We start from the raw sequence: 17,312 nt of genomic DNA, 5'->3' as shown, positions 1-17,312 counted from the left end.
TGTCAACATCTAAAGTAATACATGTCACATTGGCTCAATAAAATTGACATGTAATGACCATCTCCAACAGGAAGGAGTTGATTGAACATCGCAGCACCATTGCGAATCGCCCAGCATCAAAGAACCTTGGGATTTAAAACTGACCAGAAACATAAATAATGTGGCTCCAAAAACATTTCAAAACTTTTCAATTCTGTGCAAGTAACACATCCTGAGTTAAGAAACTTGTTGCCATCTACAAGCCACAAAGACCCCAGATGCCTGGATGAGTGCAGTTCTAACACTCGAGATATCACCCAGAACAAAGCAAATATTTAATTCGCAACACATCCTTCACCTCAAACATTAATATTTCAACATCAGAATACAGAAGCTGCAGTCTGCCCCAGCTACAAGAATCTAATTCATCATGGGTCCTTCAGCTAAGCCTTCCAAACACACCCAGGAGAACAAAAGCAATAAATGCAAAGGAAACAGCACCAATTGAAAGTCAGTCACCGTGCTGACTTGAAAAATTATTGCTGCATCTTCACTGTCATTAGCCTACAAGATGTTAGTGTATCTACGCCACATGTCCTGCACTGCTCAATTATCATTACCTTCTCAAGGATAATTAGGAATGGGCAATAAATAAAAACAGAAAATACCAGAAATGCTCGCCAAGTTAAGCAGCATCTGTGGAGATAGAAACCATTGAATGTTTTCGGATGACAGTATTTGGGTTATTGACCTGAAATGTCAACGTGTTTCTGTCCATAGGCACTGTCATACCACCTGAGAAATTCCAACATTTTCTGGTTTTATCCAGCATCTGCAGTGTTTTACTTTTGTATTTGGGCAATGAAATGCTGGTCACACTCCAACCAAACAAATGAAAAGATATGAACAACAATTATGCATATATAAATGACTGAACAGTTCTGCACGTTCCTGCTGTAATCCTCGTCCATATTTTTGCTAACTTTGTACTTAACTGTCCCAATATTCTTTTGTCTAATCTTCCTTCTTCCCCCATTGACATAAAGTATTTGGCTGCTTGTGTTCCAAATTGCACCAAATTTTGATAACCACACCGCACCCCTCCCCCGCGCCCACACACTGATCTACATTTGTTCCCAATCAAACAACACCTCCATTTGAAAGTTATCCTTGTTTTAAAATCCTTCCATGATCTCATCTCTCTGTATTGTCTCTTCCAACCGTGTAGATCTCAATGCTTCTAGAATCTATAGCCTCTTGTGCATTTTCAATGTTAATTGTTCCAGTTTTAGAGATTTACATTCTTATCCTCTTTTCCTAAGCCACTCTCTCTATCTCTTGCTCTCTTCCAAGAAGGTGTTCCTTTATACCTATCACTTTGATTATGCTTTTGATCATTTTTGTTCAAAATTGCTTGTGGAAAACTGTCAAATTTTATTTGATAACCAGCTATGAAACCAAAATGGGAAATTTGTTTTACAAACCGGCAATATAAGTAAAGCTTGTTGCTCTCACTGCTTTTGCAAGCCCATTATATTTTACACATACTTGAAGAAACCCGTTTTACATGATGAAAGTATGGATGAGTATTGGCAAACCATAAAACAACAAAAAAGGACTTACGGATTATCCAGAAGCAATATTATGGGATTTAACTCTTTCTTTGGTCTGTAGTAAGCTCTAAGAGGAACAATAAAATTGTACAATCCATTTCCAGCTGTTTCTGCTGAAACAATGATTAGCTTGTTCCTGAAACCATACGCTTTTGCATCTTCATTGTAATTATGTTGGCACCCCTGCGGAGCAAAAGAATGAAATTTACTCACTTCAGTTTTCAAACAAGTAGATACTTGAACATGCTTAAAATCAAATTCATTTTCATCCATTAACATGGATGCCAACTTGATTTTTCCTTTCAAAGAAAATGTTTTCATTGAGTTCATCTTTTTAAAATATAAAAAATATTGCAGGATGAAAAAAAGAAAGTGCCTACACGTATTACTAGTTTGTTAGAACTGTTCATTTCTGTCCAAGATTTGTCCATCAGACAAACTATGTGTAATTGGGAGTTATTTGAGAGTTTAAAACTGGAGAGCCCATTGCTAGCATAAGGAACCATGAGAGATCTTCATTTATCTTCCGTTGGAATGCTTCTCAAAATAGTGGTACACAAATTTTGAAAAATTGTCATTCACAAATTATTGAACTGTTTTGCATGTTTAATTACACATGTAGAAGAGATGGTTGGGGAGTAAAGGGTTATCTACGCGTTAATTCTAAATAATAGCTGACCATGTGGGGAAGGAGCATGTCAAATCAGATGGAAAATTGTGTACAGTTAAAGAGACATCCTCTCTTACCATTTCTTCGGTGTAGCTATTCTTAATAAAGGTTTGGCCTACTTTTGACCAACACCACACACCTGATCATACTACAATTGCTTTAAAATTAGGTAATTCTATTTCTTAGAGAGGGTGTGTTTTTAATATGAGAATCCAATAAAGTTTAAAGTTTTCAAATGGGGTTAGAAGCAATAAAATATTACTGTAGGTTGTGGTGTATACGTTGCCTTTGAGGCCTTGAACCTCCAGATTACAGGGTTGTATAACACTGTGTATAAAATATGAACTACTGGCATTGGTGGAGGTGGTCATCATTTCAAAATAACACCAGGGTTTCAAACTGTGATTGTTGCATTGAATCAATTAATTGTAAATGGGCACCTTTAATCACAATCAAAATTTATCGAAAAGGGATTCCACCCATGTTGTTGATATGACAGAATGTGTTCATGCAGCTGCCTGATAACAAATCACTGGAAACTGCACATATTAGCACAGAAGCCTTTGCTTGTAGTCCCTGAGGAATCAGTATTCTATCATAATACTCAGCTTTGTCATCCGATAAAGTGACTATAACAACCAGATTCTGCCCCCACCACCCTTCACTTCAGCTCTAGACTCAAAATGCTATCTTGCTCTCTCTCCTTGGCTGCTGCTTCACCTGCTCTGATCCACAGATGTTTTTATTTAGAATACAGATTCCAGCATCTGCAGTTATTCGTTCCTACAGATGTTGCTGTGGTATTTGTTGCTGGTGACAATATAAACATTCTGCTAACTTTCAGCAAATCATTCAATACAGAGCAGAGCAGTGGCATGACTTTGCTCTTTTAGTGTATTTGTTCTTGGGCCCTTTCTTCAGGGTCGATTCCTCCTTCCATTTTTGCACCAGTATTTTCACCCTGCACCACTGTTCTTTGATAAGTTCGCAAAATCTAGAACTTTTAGCTTTATACCAGCCCCATTCTTTTTGCTGGTGGAGCCATTCCTGTTTTCTGTCCACCATGGATGGTCTGCTCTACCTGGGCATACATTAAACTTGCAGGTACAATGTGGTCGCACCTTCTGCTTTATCTCACATGTCCACTGATAAGGTGAAAGAAAATGGATTGTTGCGGTGGGAAATTGAGGCTGACTCCTAGTGCAAGCAGAGCAATTTTTAGCAGGAATGGGGGTGTTGACCCCCTCCCTCTGAATTTCCTTCTTAATTCTGTGTCTTCTAAGTGGACCTCAGAGGTCACTGCATCACAGCAACTTCTGAAACCAGATAATAATGTATCATTGTACCAATTGTCAAGGCCAGACACAGCTTCAAGGGACTGTTGGAGTAGATACTTATGCCAAATAAGAGTTTTGGAATAAAAAAGTAATCTTATATGCCAGTCTGCCTTTTCGCTACGATCTATGGTATTTTTACCTGCTGCAATGTTGTAGCAATGGTGGATAAAATTATGACGGAAAAGTTGTGTTTTTGACTTTCAAATAGGCAGGTGCTTATGACTTTGCAAATCACTGCACTGAAAATGATTTTTAAAGAAAAATGTTCCTCCTTCTCAATTCATGAAAGAAATATGCTCCACGATTGTTTAGCAGAGTTGAAAAACAAGACTTGATGCCATACCTTATCTAATCTCAGACAGCAAAATGGGACTTTCTCCTGCAGTAGGTGACATAAGGTTGGAGAGCTTCCAATATAAGGCGAATTTGGAGGATATCCTTTAACATACCTAAAACAAATCAAGTCAAGTCATTTTAAAACTGGGAATCGAAAACAGTTTTAAGCACATCATTAATTTTCTGAGAAATGTGTATTCATGTGCAAAGTGGGAGTGAATAAACAAAATAGGGCTCCCTTTTATCTCCAAACTTTACTGTTTCAGCTTTATACGTATAGCAAAATACTGATACTTAAAATATATATTAGAAATAAGATGCTTATAGTAGACTTCACAGTAAAAACATGTGGAATTTTTTTTGAGTATGGTTGTTCGAGTTAATTAATAACTTTTTTTTTATTGAGGATGTTAAGCCATTGGGAGGCTATAGATGACGTTTCCCAGGATGAAAACAGGGATTTGGAGTTCAGATATGCAGATTGAAGAAACTGAGATTGTTCTCTTTAAATCAAGAAAGGTTAAAGACAGACCTAGCAGAGAAGTTTAAATTAATGGGGGATAATGATGCAGCAAGTGGGGGAAAATGGTATCACCTGGGAAGTGGGTCAGTTACTCACAGTGACAGCTTTGAAATAACTCATAAAATAACTAGGAGGGAAAGGAGAAGATGTTCCTTCACACAGGGGGTTATGAAGATCTGGAGTGCACTGCTTGAAAGGCAGTGGAATCAAGTTCCACAGTAACTGCTGAAAGGCAAGTGAATGCGTATTGCAGGCTGACTAATATGTAGGGTTAGGGAATTGAATCAGAATGGCTTGAAAATGGCTAGTACTGATGCAATGACCTTCTTTGGTACTGTAAAGTTCTAGGATTCTAGTTCGTGGAATACAATCGAGGCACTTTGTCAGAGAAATAAAACGAGAAGAGTCAGATTACACAATAGGGAGACATCGATGCAGGCTTGCAAACTGTTTCATTTGCCAGGAGGGCAACAAGGCATTCTGGGAAAATGGTAAGTGATGGGACCCAATTGCCCATCTCCTTAACCAATATGATTTTAGGATTGAAAATGGAACCAGAACGTCAGAGAAGGAAAGACGGAATTGGAGTCAAACAAGCTACAAGGAGAGAAAAAAATCAATAAAGAGGAAAAAGAGGAAACAGAAAGGGATGGTAAGAAAAATGACATTTAAAACTTCAAAAAATCTCTGGAGTGACATGCAGAAATTAAAAACTTGCCATTAAAAAGCTCTGTACACAGTTAAGAACCATCATTAACTTTGTGCGGTTGGTTTAATAAGCAATGGATTTGAAAATGCAGAATTGACTTAAAAGTTCATTCGGAGATTGTTTTGCCAAGATTAACAGCAGAGTAATATACATCATCCAACAATCTCAGTGAAGATTCACAATATGTCTTCCCATAAGTTGTTGGGCGATTCACACATTGATTACCTCATTCTTATTAAACTCAACATTATTTTGGTTGTAAAATCTAGGCCGTGATTAATACTGATGAAGGGAGGGTTCAATGTGAACTTAAGAGAGAAGGAAATGTAAATTTTAAAATGTTGCAGGGACAAAAATGGCTCTATAAGTAATGATGCTCAAGAGGCTCGACACCATTCAGAACTAAGCAACCTGCCTGATTGGCACTACACCGACAAGTTTCAACTTCCTCCACCATTGCACTCAGTAGCAGCAGTGTGTAACATCTACAAGGTACACCACAGAAATTCACCAAACCCATGACCACTTTCCAAACCCATGACCACGTTCATCTAGAAAGACAAAGGCAACAAATATATAGGAATACCACCACCACCTTCAAGTTCCCCTCCAAGTCACTCACCATCCTGACTTGGAAATACATCGCCGTTCCTTCACTGTCACCGGGTCAAAATCCTGAAATTCCCTCCCTAAGTGCATTGTGGGTCAACCCATAGCAGGGGACTGCAGCGGTTCAAGAAGGCAGCGCACCACCACCTTCTCAAGGGCAACTAGGGACGGACAATAAATACTGAGCAGCCAGCAACATCCACATCCCACAAATGAATAAATTTTAAAAAAACATGAGTCAGCTAATCATTTCCTTCTTGGCAATAAAGGATTAACTGTTACTCTCAAGTAAAACCAAAGCTGCCCTTGTTGCTTCAAACATACAGACAGTTCTTTCCTTTGCTTCTGCATCAAAGGAGAAAATGGTTCACCGGGACGGTAAAGACACAGTCAAGTCACTAGTTGTGCGTGAAACAAGACTCCCTGAGAGGAAAAGCTTTTCTGACCAATGCTCCACAGCATGTCTGACACTTCAGCTAATGACTGTAATAGCTTTGATATCATTTATGATAATGTTATAAGCCTGAAACTGTTCTGAGTGAGATCACTACATGGACACATGAAGCTTTAATTTAACATTGGGAAACAAATTGTGATTCTAACCAAGATTTGTGTTTGCGTAAACCAGCAGTACATTTGTCGAACTGAATGGAAAAAAAAATACAGGGGACATAACTAATCAGAAGCAACTTTTAATTTTCATCACTAAGGTATTATAGTGATATTTGTAAATCATACTGCTTCCACCTCTACAAAGCAAAGCATGTCCAATTCTGCTTGAAGATCCATACATTTACTTGCATATGTAACTGGTTTTTCAAGTGTCTTTGATACTTGCAAACTGGTGATGCAGCAGAGCACTCAGTCTTTGCTTCTACATAGGTCCAAAGCATGGAAGGACTGGAAATTCTCATGCAATAGATTGTTGCACATGTTCAAGAGAGCTCACCTGTAAGAACTCATGCTGTATACACAATGTCGTAACGCTGTTGGCAGTTAGTCTGCAAGCTGCCCAAACAGAAATCAGCTGATTTGATGCAATGCCTGTTTCCAAACTTATGAAGTGCTTTACTGTGTGACTCATGGACTCAATCAATCTCTGACAAGTAGATCAATAGGTCATCAAACCATTATCAATAATATGTCACAGTGGATATCAGTAGAAAACATGATGCTAATGGACCCAATTTCCGACCTGAGATGCCAAGTTAAGTCATCTGTGAAAGGCAAGGAAACAATCAGACAGGGTGCCAGATAGATGGCAAGGGAAGGTCAAAGACATACTGTGAGAATGTCCACTAAATTCCCTCATTTAATTGGGACACATCTTGCGTCCTAAGAGAGGACAAAATGTTTAAATAGTGGTCAGTACCACAGTTTCTAGACTTGGGCGTGCAAGCCATTGAGCTTTGCTTGGCAATTGTGAATGAAGGTCTACACAGACTTAACATGTCATGATTAACAGCTGAAGAGCTTAAGGTCCCCAAAAGCTATGCACCACATTACAAGACCAATTCAGAGTCAGATCAAACTTTCATACTCTTCATCTAGCATTTGTGGCACTTAGACAAAAGCCCTACAGAATCTAATGGCTACCGACTAGATGCAGAGAAATCTCATTTTGAGATTATGTGATCTTTCAAATGGAGAGTTAAAAGTCAGAATTGTTGGTTTGGTGACCACATCCACTGAGTGGGAGCTTTCTAGGAAGATTTGTTATGCGAGCTAATGACTTAGCATCGAAGATCTAGCAAAGGATAAATGGAAGTACCAAGTGATCCTCACAGGTTGTTGAAGCTTACAGCTCCTGAGTACAAATTCAATGGTTGACACAATCACTGGAACACACAAACATTGTATGACAGGTGGAAGGTGTGAATTTTTGCATATGCCAAGGAAGTGCCCAGCTTTCAATCGATTTTTCACGGCATATCGTAGAAAAGGTAATCGATAGTGACACTGCATTAGAGTGGAGGTAAGTGCAGCAGCAAAGAGTTGTGGACCGAACACAACAGAATGTGCACTAGAACTATCTCTAAGCTGCAATAAAAGACATCTGATACCACAGTGTTGGCATATACATAAAAAGCGGTGAACACATCTCACACTGCTAATCTCTGTCATCACACCATCCAAAGTGTTTGCAAAGATCCAAGTGATCGGTCCTCAGAACATGAACTGCCTACCAATATATAGCTCCTGAAACTTCTAAAAGCCGTGAGAAAGCCAACAAAATGTCAGCAAGTCCGTGAGCAGGGTTAGTGGTGCTGGAGTGCAAGTACAATCAATGGTCCTGAATGTCACAGAAGTCTGACATTGTAGACAGTGTTGGAGCAGCAAGTTCAGGTGTATGAGCACACTGTGACCTAGTTATCAGTTAAACATCAGAGACACAACACAAGCTACAGCAGTCTATTCAAGCAACACTTGCACGGCTGAGTATAAGAGCAGGACCCTTCACATTCTTTTGAATGAGTTGAAATAAAATCTCAACTTTTTGCTCAGGGAAAGAAAACAAAAGTTCAATTAAAAAGTCTGAACTACTAGAACAGGATAAATCCAAAATTGAGAAAGCAATCTTCGATGAAGAAGTCTTTAGGGGACACCTTTCCTCAGCTCACAAAGGTAAACAAAAGGCTGGAAGAGAAGAATGGTAGCTGGATGAATTATAGATACTTTCTAATCAACATGGACAGCGACTTTATGACATACCTCTAGAACAGGTGACACTTGCACCCAAGCTTCCTGACTCAGAGGTAAGGACACAACCACTACACACTTCACTACCCACAGTATGACTTATATGCTGCATATAGTCAACACAATGAAAAGGTTTACAGGAAGATCTGTTGCAAATTGCATATAAGAAAGATGGTGTTCAGCCAGAGCAGTTACAGAAACCAAGAATCGAATTCAAAGCAACGCTGGAGAAAATTACAGAATGTCAAAATCAGGTGAAAACATACAGTATGCACATCGAGGGGCTGCAAATCACTCAAATGATCGTATTTTCTTAAATAATTCACAGAATCACAGAATGACTACCAAGCAGGAGGAGGTTAGTCAGCCCCTCATGTCAGCACTGGTTCTCTGGATAAGTATTATGACTCAATCTCAATCTCCTACATATTCCCCATAACCCGAAATATTGTTTCTATTTAAATAATCATCTAATGCCCTCTTGAATGCCTCAACTGAAGCTGTCTACACCACATTTCCAGCCAAATACAAGCAATGATATGAACAATCCAGCAAAGGAACTGGAGCAGGAGGTAGAGGAAACCGAAGAATCAGTGATACAGCAAGTGGAAGGGGGTCAGACTGAAAAGGAAACAAAAACATAAAAGAATGTTGAAGAGACTGGGCAGTTTTTATAGCAGGTTATGAAAGAGAAAACGTACTGGGCCAACAGAAGACTAAAACTACAACAGATTTAGAAGTCTCCAGGGTGTAAAGTCCAAAGCTTCAAAATCAGCTGGAAGCAGTTAAGGAATGAACCTGTGAATGCCAAAAAGATTTAAATTATTCTAAACAGCTTGAGGTATGAGATCAGTCAGTGCAGAACGATATCTGGCTATAGTACATGGCTGGGATGAGCAGGTTCAGTGACAGCAACTGCAGTCCAGGACAATAAGTACTTGACAATGCAAACAGGACTGATAGGCAATATTACTGATGACTGTGGGAATCAACAGGACCTCCAAAGTCACCTTCATGAGATCTGGAAAGATCTGCAAATTACACAAATGCTGTAAAAACTCAGAGGCTCACTTGCTATTGTAAATTGTTACACCTTAATTTTGTAAAGCAGAGTTTTACAAAGGCAAAGTTACTTTGCCTTTAAGAGATTTCACCCACAAGGACACTATGTATTGTATGTATTTAATTTTGCAACTGTTAGATAGTGGCTCTAAAAGCTGTAAAGTACAAACTGTACTGTGTACAGAACCTGTATAGAAAGAAATCAAATGATTTGCTGTAATCTCTGCTTCAGAGATGAAAACATATTTATTTTACTCTTTTAATTAAACTAACCCAAAGAATGACTCTGTGATGAGTGATTGATTATTTTTCTGTTTCCATTAACATGACAATAGAATAGTTAAATGAAAAACATTTTAAAAATCAGTGACAGAACCTTGATGTTGTTTTAAACACCTGCTGTTTGCAAAAAGGGACTTATCAGTTAATCACATGCTTATTCTTAATGGAAATGTCTTCAGGTATAGCGGTCACCATTTCCTTTAAATGCATCTTTAGCCTCATGTAAAATAACTCTTAATTCTAAAATTCTCAAAGTAGTAAAACTATATTGCACATTTCACAACTATTGAAACCTTACTCTGGTGCTGATGATACTTCCTCATCAGAATGATTGGCTTCATCCTCCGAGTGGTCACTTAGAAGGTCACAGGCTTGGATTGATGAAACATCAGCTACTTCTAAAACAGGAGCAATGCTGGGCCTTCTGTTTTCTTTTGCTCCATCTGAAGGAAGCGTCAAGGTAGGACCAGCTGGAGGTCTACACCTTGTGTCTTGGAGGTCTATGGCTACTGTGCCTGAAAGCAACGAATGACATTAAAATATTTGACAAATAAATTAATACTATCATCAATGCCTTTGCATGATACACAACGCTTGCAGTTGTCTTAAAACCAATCAGATTTGTCAAGTAACACATTGGCAAAATCTTGCCTCTTTTTTAGCGAAGTGAGGTACTCACACTCTGTTCTAATAGTTGATAATACCATCGCAGATCTAGTTTTTAAATTATTTGGAAATGTAGATATTTTCTAATCAACTTATTCAGAGATGTAATTTCACAGCTCTGGAGCAGGTGGGATTCGAACCCAGGCTTCCTGGCTTAGAGGTAGTACTCTACCACTATACCATAAGCATTCTACCGATAATAGTGCAGTGAATGCAACAAGACATCCAGAACCCTGGTAAAGAATGGAATAACAATGTATTTCCTCAACCAATGAGTTAAAATGACTGTGAAGTAATCAAAGGAAGAGCTGAGAAAGAGAGTGAATTCATGACGGTAACTTAAAATATCAAGCCAGGTATGGAATGAGAAATTGAGAGACAGAGACATTGCATTAAGAGAAAATGAGAGAGAGAGAAGGGGGGGGGGGGGGGGGGGGGGGGGGTCAGAGGGAGAAAGAAAATTTGTAAATAAGTACCCAAAAATATTTTGTTAAAGCACAATCTGAAAAAAAATGAGACTCCATCCAATTATCTAATTTCTGGACAAGAGCACATTTACACCAATAATTGCTGGACTTTAATTGTCTTTTACATTTGCAAATGCAATTCATGTATAAATCCATGGCTCAATAGTTAGCATTGTTGCCTCACAGCACCAGGGACCCAGGTTTGATTCCAGTCTCGGGCAACTGTCTGTGTGGAGTTTGCACGTTCTCCCCACGTCTGCATGCGTTTGCTCCGGTTTCCTCCCACAGTCCAACGATGTTCAGGTTAGGTGGTTGGTCATACTAAATTGCCCCATAGTGTTCAGAGATGTGTAGGTTAGGGGTAAATATAGGATGGGGGAAATGAGTCTGGGTGGTTTACTCTTCGAGGGCCAGTGTGGACTTGTTGGGCTGAAAGGCCTGTTTCCACACTGTAGGGATTCTTTGATTCATGGAGAGGTTGTGTCAAATGCCATTTTTTTGCAAATCTAACTGCAGAAAGACGCAAAGCAGTCAGCAAGTTTTGGCAATTCACAGACTAACTTCTTCGTCACAAGTTTCTGGTTGATTGGTGCATTGATAATGATAGGCATCACTCCAATGCTGATTGTTTTCATCAAAATTGTTCTTCTGATGAGAAAATATAAATTATAGGACAGCAACACAAAACACTGTAATTTCATTTAGCTAAAGACAAAGGCGCTGTTCCAATTGTGCAAACCAATTATTTGGTGCAACATTTAGAAGCATCTGCACAGGGTTTCCAAGTACATCTCCAATCTGGAATAAGGCAGGCCACTGTAATTAGCCTGACCTGACCATCAATACACTGATCCTAACAGGGATCAAACTAATAAATATTAAGTTGAGCTCCTGCTGTGATAAGGAAATTGCTTGCTGCAATTGAAAGGAATAGTTGAGATTTGTTGACATGGCATGATAAGAATTTTGATTGGACTGTTTTGAGTTGTGCTTCATCTGTGCATTATTATGATCTTCACCTAGTGCCAATCACCAGCGGGGACCAGGTATTCCAGAGAAGGCTGCTGTGTACTCAGGCAAACTGCTTCGATCTATTAATGGCCATCACTGCAAATGTATTGTTCAAAAAATCTAACTTCAGTGGTCAGGGTCAGGCAAGATAACCGATTGCAATTTTAGATTCATACTAGATACCAAGTATATGTGCCACTGAGATAAATTTCCTCCTAGCACAGAGCTCCTGGATGCTTACTATAATAACGTCCTTATCACTCACAGGCTTCAAAGCACACATTGAAGTCTGACACTATATTCTGTGGGCATAGTAATGTATTGCATTGTTGGACTAGTAATCCTGAGAATTAAAGTTAAAAGGTCCTATGGTAGTATTTTGTTAATTCTTTTACAAAAACGTTCTGATAAAAAGCTGAGTGATAAGAACCTGTCTGGTTCACTCCTCTCTCTTAGTGATAGAAACCTGCAAAGCCGACAGTCCCATCACAATCTGGTTGACCATTCAGTGCTCCTTGATGTGGCATAACTTTAAACACAATGACTGAGCCAAAACTGAACAGTGAAATGCCTTGAAAATAAGGACTGAACAGTATACATTTTATTTACTAGCTGTTCTTTTCGATTCAAAATTAACTCTGGAGTTAAGATTCGTCTGGGCGAAAATCACGGTATTTTAGTCTTATCAGAGATTGAAGCTGCCAGCTGTTTGTGGAAGGGGTACCCTCCAGAAATACAGACTCCCGCCAGAAATACACGTTATTAGCTCTGATGCAAAGTTATGGCTTCTAATCCATACTTGCTCAGTTATGCTCAATTTATGAGACATTCATGAGCTGAAAATTAACATGTAATGTGTCTTTTTGATCCACTATTAATAATTGTTATTTATGTTTCAAATTTCTCATAGAATTATCTCCAGTAAATTTGTATATATTATGTCACAAATCCAATTTATATGTAAAACTATATGCATGCTCCTGGAATTAGAGAATAGCTATTTCATTTGACACTGATATTACATTCATATTAGACAGTAGCTTTGTTTTTGCAGACAGCAACAGTAACTTAAAGTACAGTCAGTTACCTTGCTACTTAGACTCAACCCCTGTGGTTGAGGAATCAACCCAGCCAACATGATAACTACACAGCAAACTCAATGGCACAGTTATAGCCAGTAGGTATCTTTCAACAGCCTGTAACTGCTTGTTGGAAATTGTAGCCTGGGAAATTCTCCTGTTGAGTGCCCATGATCTATAACTCGCAAGTTCCTACATTTCAATTGACACCTGGTGGACACCTGCTAAGTTTATGTAGTTGTAAATCTAACAACAATGACAGAAAACGGTCTGCAAAGTCTTAGATATGTGTTTGGTCTAAAGCAAAATAACAGATTTTTGCTTGTTTAAATAAGCAATTGATTTGTATGTGCATTCTACCATCTCAGTATAACCAATTCAATTATGTAACTTTAATTAGACTGGAGATAGTAATGTCTGGAAGTCTACCATTCCTTGAGCATCAGCAATCCTTCACAATTATAACCCGACGTGTCAGATTATGCATCAGAGAAGACAGCAAAGGTGATACCTGACGGTTCCAGCAGGGCTCACTGAACAGTAATCAGGAGAAGAAATCCCAGTTGTTTTTCAACTCCATTTCATGGTCTATCAGTTGTAATATTGCAACTGCTGTCCTGCCACATACTTACCAATTTAGCAAAGATGTGGCATTAAGCCATGCTCTTCTGAGCTCTATGGTTTAATACCACACAATCAATATTATTCATGGGGCAATTTACCCAGAAAAATCCCTTCTAATAGCCAATAGATTCATTTTTAATATGCTCTTAAGCAGTTTTGAAACCGTCATCTAGTGGCATGAAGGTAATGGATATACTCTAATAACTTAGAAATGAGATCATTTTCAACTTATCGTTGTTCATTCATTGATGGCAACATACAAGAGATCCCTAGTAAAGTAATCTCCTAAAGTTCAGTATATTTTGATTTCAATAATAGCAGAGATCAGTTCATTGAGCACAAACCATCAATCAAACTTTTCTGATTTGGTGACTTAACTACTTTCTTTATTAACAAGCTAAACCAGCAAGGGAGCTCTGAAGTTACATCTATAATGATCACAACTGACTGCTATGCTTACCCATACTAGCAATGATGCTGTGAACAGGTAATCTGGAAGCTCCGTGATATATAGTATTTGATATACTATTTATGCTTTGTTCATTTTGCTTTATAAAAGCTGAGTTTTCTTCCTTAGTAATGTTGATATAAAAACAGATGTCTGTGGAACTCATGATGTACCGCGGACCTGGATTAAGTAAAATATTTTTGTTTTCTTCCCTCTTCACACCGATCAGACAGGCTCCATACCTAAAGAAAATCATAAAGGGAAATTCAACACCATCATAGGATTTATGCCTATAGATTTAACTTCCTATACATGCAATCCCTGTTCATATTTGAAATGATTCCTTTCAAAGAATTGAAGCAATCAACCTCAAGATTATCGTTATATTCAACTTATATCTGCTAAACAAACAGCATGGCTAAAAGATTCTAAGTTTGCTCATGGAATAAAAGTGACCGTAGCAAGTTGGATACAAAACTGACTCACTGATAAGAAACAAGAATGTCATGGTCAATGTGTATTTTTTGAGATGGAAGAACATTTGTAATGGAGTTCCCTCGGAGTTGGTACTTGGACCCTTACTCTTTCTAAAATATGTTAATGAGTTAGATCTGGTTTGCAGGAGCAATCATAAAATTCTCCAATGACATGAAACTTGGAAACACTGTTGTCTGTGGAGAAGACAGTGTAGAACTTCAAAACGACATTTTGCGGAGCAGGTGGCTAGGTGACAGATGAAGTTCAATGCAGAGAATTGACGGATGATTTGATTTCCTGCAGTTACATGCACCTAAGTACAGTGAAAAGCTTGTGTTTTGCGAGCAGATCATAGCAAACAAGGATGTACAGATCATTGGGTGCTCAGACAGAGCGAGGCATACAGGTTACAACTGCACAGGAGGTGTTCAAACCAAGATCAAGATTAGCAAGTTAGAGAGTCCATTCATCAGCAGGAAAGAAGCTGTTCTAAATGCTTGTATTCAAGCTTGTTGGTACAGGATGGATTAAGTACGATAGTGAGGAATGATCATGGATCAGAGGATGTAGAATCCATATGGGGGTGGAGATAAGAAATAAAAAGTCGAACACTGGCAGGAGTAGCTCATGTGCCCTCTAACAATAACAGAATAGATCAGGAGATAATGTGAGCATGTATCAAAAGCAGTACATTAATCATGGGTGACTTTAATCTTCAGCCAGATTGGGAAAGGTAGCCAGGAGGAAGCATTCACAGAGTATATTTGGGACAGTTGCCCTGAATAACAAGTTGTGGATCCAAACAACAACCAACCTGTTTCATATCTGGTGATGTGTAATGAGACCGATTTAATAAATGATGTTTGAGTAAAAGATCCCCTAGGAAACAGTGATGATAACATAGTAGAATTTAGTATTCAGTTTGAGAGGGAGGAACTTGGGTCAGAAGTAACTGAGCTAAGTTACTATAAGGGCAATTACGATGGTATGAGGGCAAAGCCAGCTGGAGTGGACTGGGAAAGGAGTCTAGTAGCAAAGACTACTGAGGAAAAATAGTTCACAGCTCATAGCAAGATATATTTCAGTGAGGAAAAAGGACATAAGTTAACCATGGCTAACCAGGCAAGTTAAGGCGCGTATCAAATTAAATAAAAAATAAATTGTTGGCCAGGGGCTGCTCACACATAAAAACAGCAATTTGTGAACTGAAGTTACCTGAGCCCCAGCCACTGGCTTGGGCTGGCCTGAACTGGTTCAACTCTGAGGGGTGACATAAAGTGCCTGTCCTTACTTGGAGGAAATACAATGAGGCAATCCTAACCGTGTCCTTGAAGTGAGCTTACTGTGGAAAGACACCAGCTCGTCAGATGCATAAGAGCCAACTAGAACATGGCACCACAGTTTGGGAAGATGAGGAAAAAGGATAAAAATGAAGGATTTCGCCGTGCCAGCAGTGAAGACTCTGGACAGCAACTTTCACGAAGTTGTGGACCCCATGCTTGGAAGTAGAGAGATAACCCTGACACCAGGGAGAAATCGTCCAGCCAGCGTGGACTTCTATTCTAATCACTGTGGGACTCCACTGGTTAGAGGTTGACACCCTGAAAAAGTAGCTCCCCCCCACACACACACAACACTCCAGTTATTCCTAACTCCCTGTCTTCTACTAGTTGACTAATCCTCTATCCATGCTGATAGCCTTTATTTTTGTTGTCTGTTCAGTGAATGTCTTTGGAAAACTAGTGCGTGCGCTCTCAAACTTTAGCCTTGTATGAATTACATGCCTGCTGTTAGCCTTTTCTTAACCAAATGCGGTGAATTGTATGTCTGTTTTAACCAAACAAATAAAGTTAGTGGTGAGTTGACACAAATTTGACTCTTGTCCTCTTTGTGCCGTGTCAATAAATGTTGTAGACGTTGGTAACCGGGCAACAAAATACATTTTGAGAAAGATTAATGGTTCGGCAGAGGATTGGGAAAGATTTAAAAACCAACAAGAGACAAAAAAAGTTGAAGATAAAATTTGAGGGTAAACTAATACCAAGATTCTTTGAATAAAGAATATTGAGAAAGGCCAAAGTGAACAAATATCCCTTGAAAATAAGCCTGGGGAAATAATAACGGAGAACTAAGAAATAATGGAGGACTGGAATCAATATTTTGCATCAGTCTTCACAGTACAAGATACTAATAGCATTCCAAAATTACAAAATAATCTAGGTGCAAAAGAGTATAGGAAATAAATGCAATACCTATCATTAGAGAAAAGGTGCTAGGGAAGCTAATTGGGCTAAAGACCGACAACTCCCCAGGACCTGATGGGATGCATCCTAGGATATCATAGGAAATAGCAACAGGGATAATAGATGCACGGGTAGTAATCTTCAGATTCTGGTAAAGTCCCAAAGGATTGGAAAGCAGAAAATGCAACACTTTCATTTAAAAAAGTAAGGACAGGGTAGATCAGTTAGATTAATGTCTAGTATCAGGAAATGTTAGAATCTAGTATAAATGATGTAATAGCAGAGCATTTAGAAGTATATGATATGATCAAGTAGAGTCAACATGGCTCTATGAAGGGGAAATCAAGCCTGTCAAATTCACCAAAATTCTTTGAGGAGGTAACAAGCAGGTTAGATAAAGGAGAAGCAGTGAATGTTATATATTTTGATTTTCAGAAGGCGCTTGATAAGATACCATACATTAGGCTATTTAATAGG

The 17,312-nt window shown here is 38.7% G+C and overlaps 1 protein-coding gene across 3 annotated transcripts in view; it reads right to left on the bottom strand.

Annotated features, from left to right (window-relative positions):
- The window catches only part of kcnt2a (potassium channel, subfamily T, member 2a), a 712,068-nt gene that overhangs the window by 284,959 nt on the left and 409,797 nt on the right, over nt 1-17,312 (bottom strand). For all 3 annotated transcript variants that reach the window (XM_087990852.1, XM_087990853.1, XM_087990854.1), the window contains exons 19-22: nt 14,128-14,357; nt 10,119-10,335; nt 3,943-4,048; nt 1,603-1,775 (exon numbers count right to left, since the gene is read on the bottom strand). In XM_087990852.1, the coding sequence (XP_087846978.1) occupies nt 1,603-1,775; nt 3,943-4,048; nt 10,119-10,335; nt 14,128-14,357 (726 nt within the window). The remainder of the gene's footprint in view (nt 1-1,602; nt 1,776-3,942; nt 4,049-10,118; nt 10,336-14,127; nt 14,358-17,312) is intronic.

This window comes from Chiloscyllium plagiosum, unplaced genomic scaffold (genome assembly GCF_037043375.1).
Source record: "Chiloscyllium plagiosum isolate Xiang-an unplaced genomic scaffold, Cpla_swu_hap1 HiC_scaffold_9, whole genome shotgun sequence".
Taxonomy (NCBI): domain Eukaryota; kingdom Metazoa; phylum Chordata; class Chondrichthyes; order Orectolobiformes; family Hemiscylliidae; genus Chiloscyllium; species Chiloscyllium plagiosum.
Note: the sequence above shows the minus strand (reverse complement) of the source record. Positions and strands in the feature narration are given on the sequence as shown.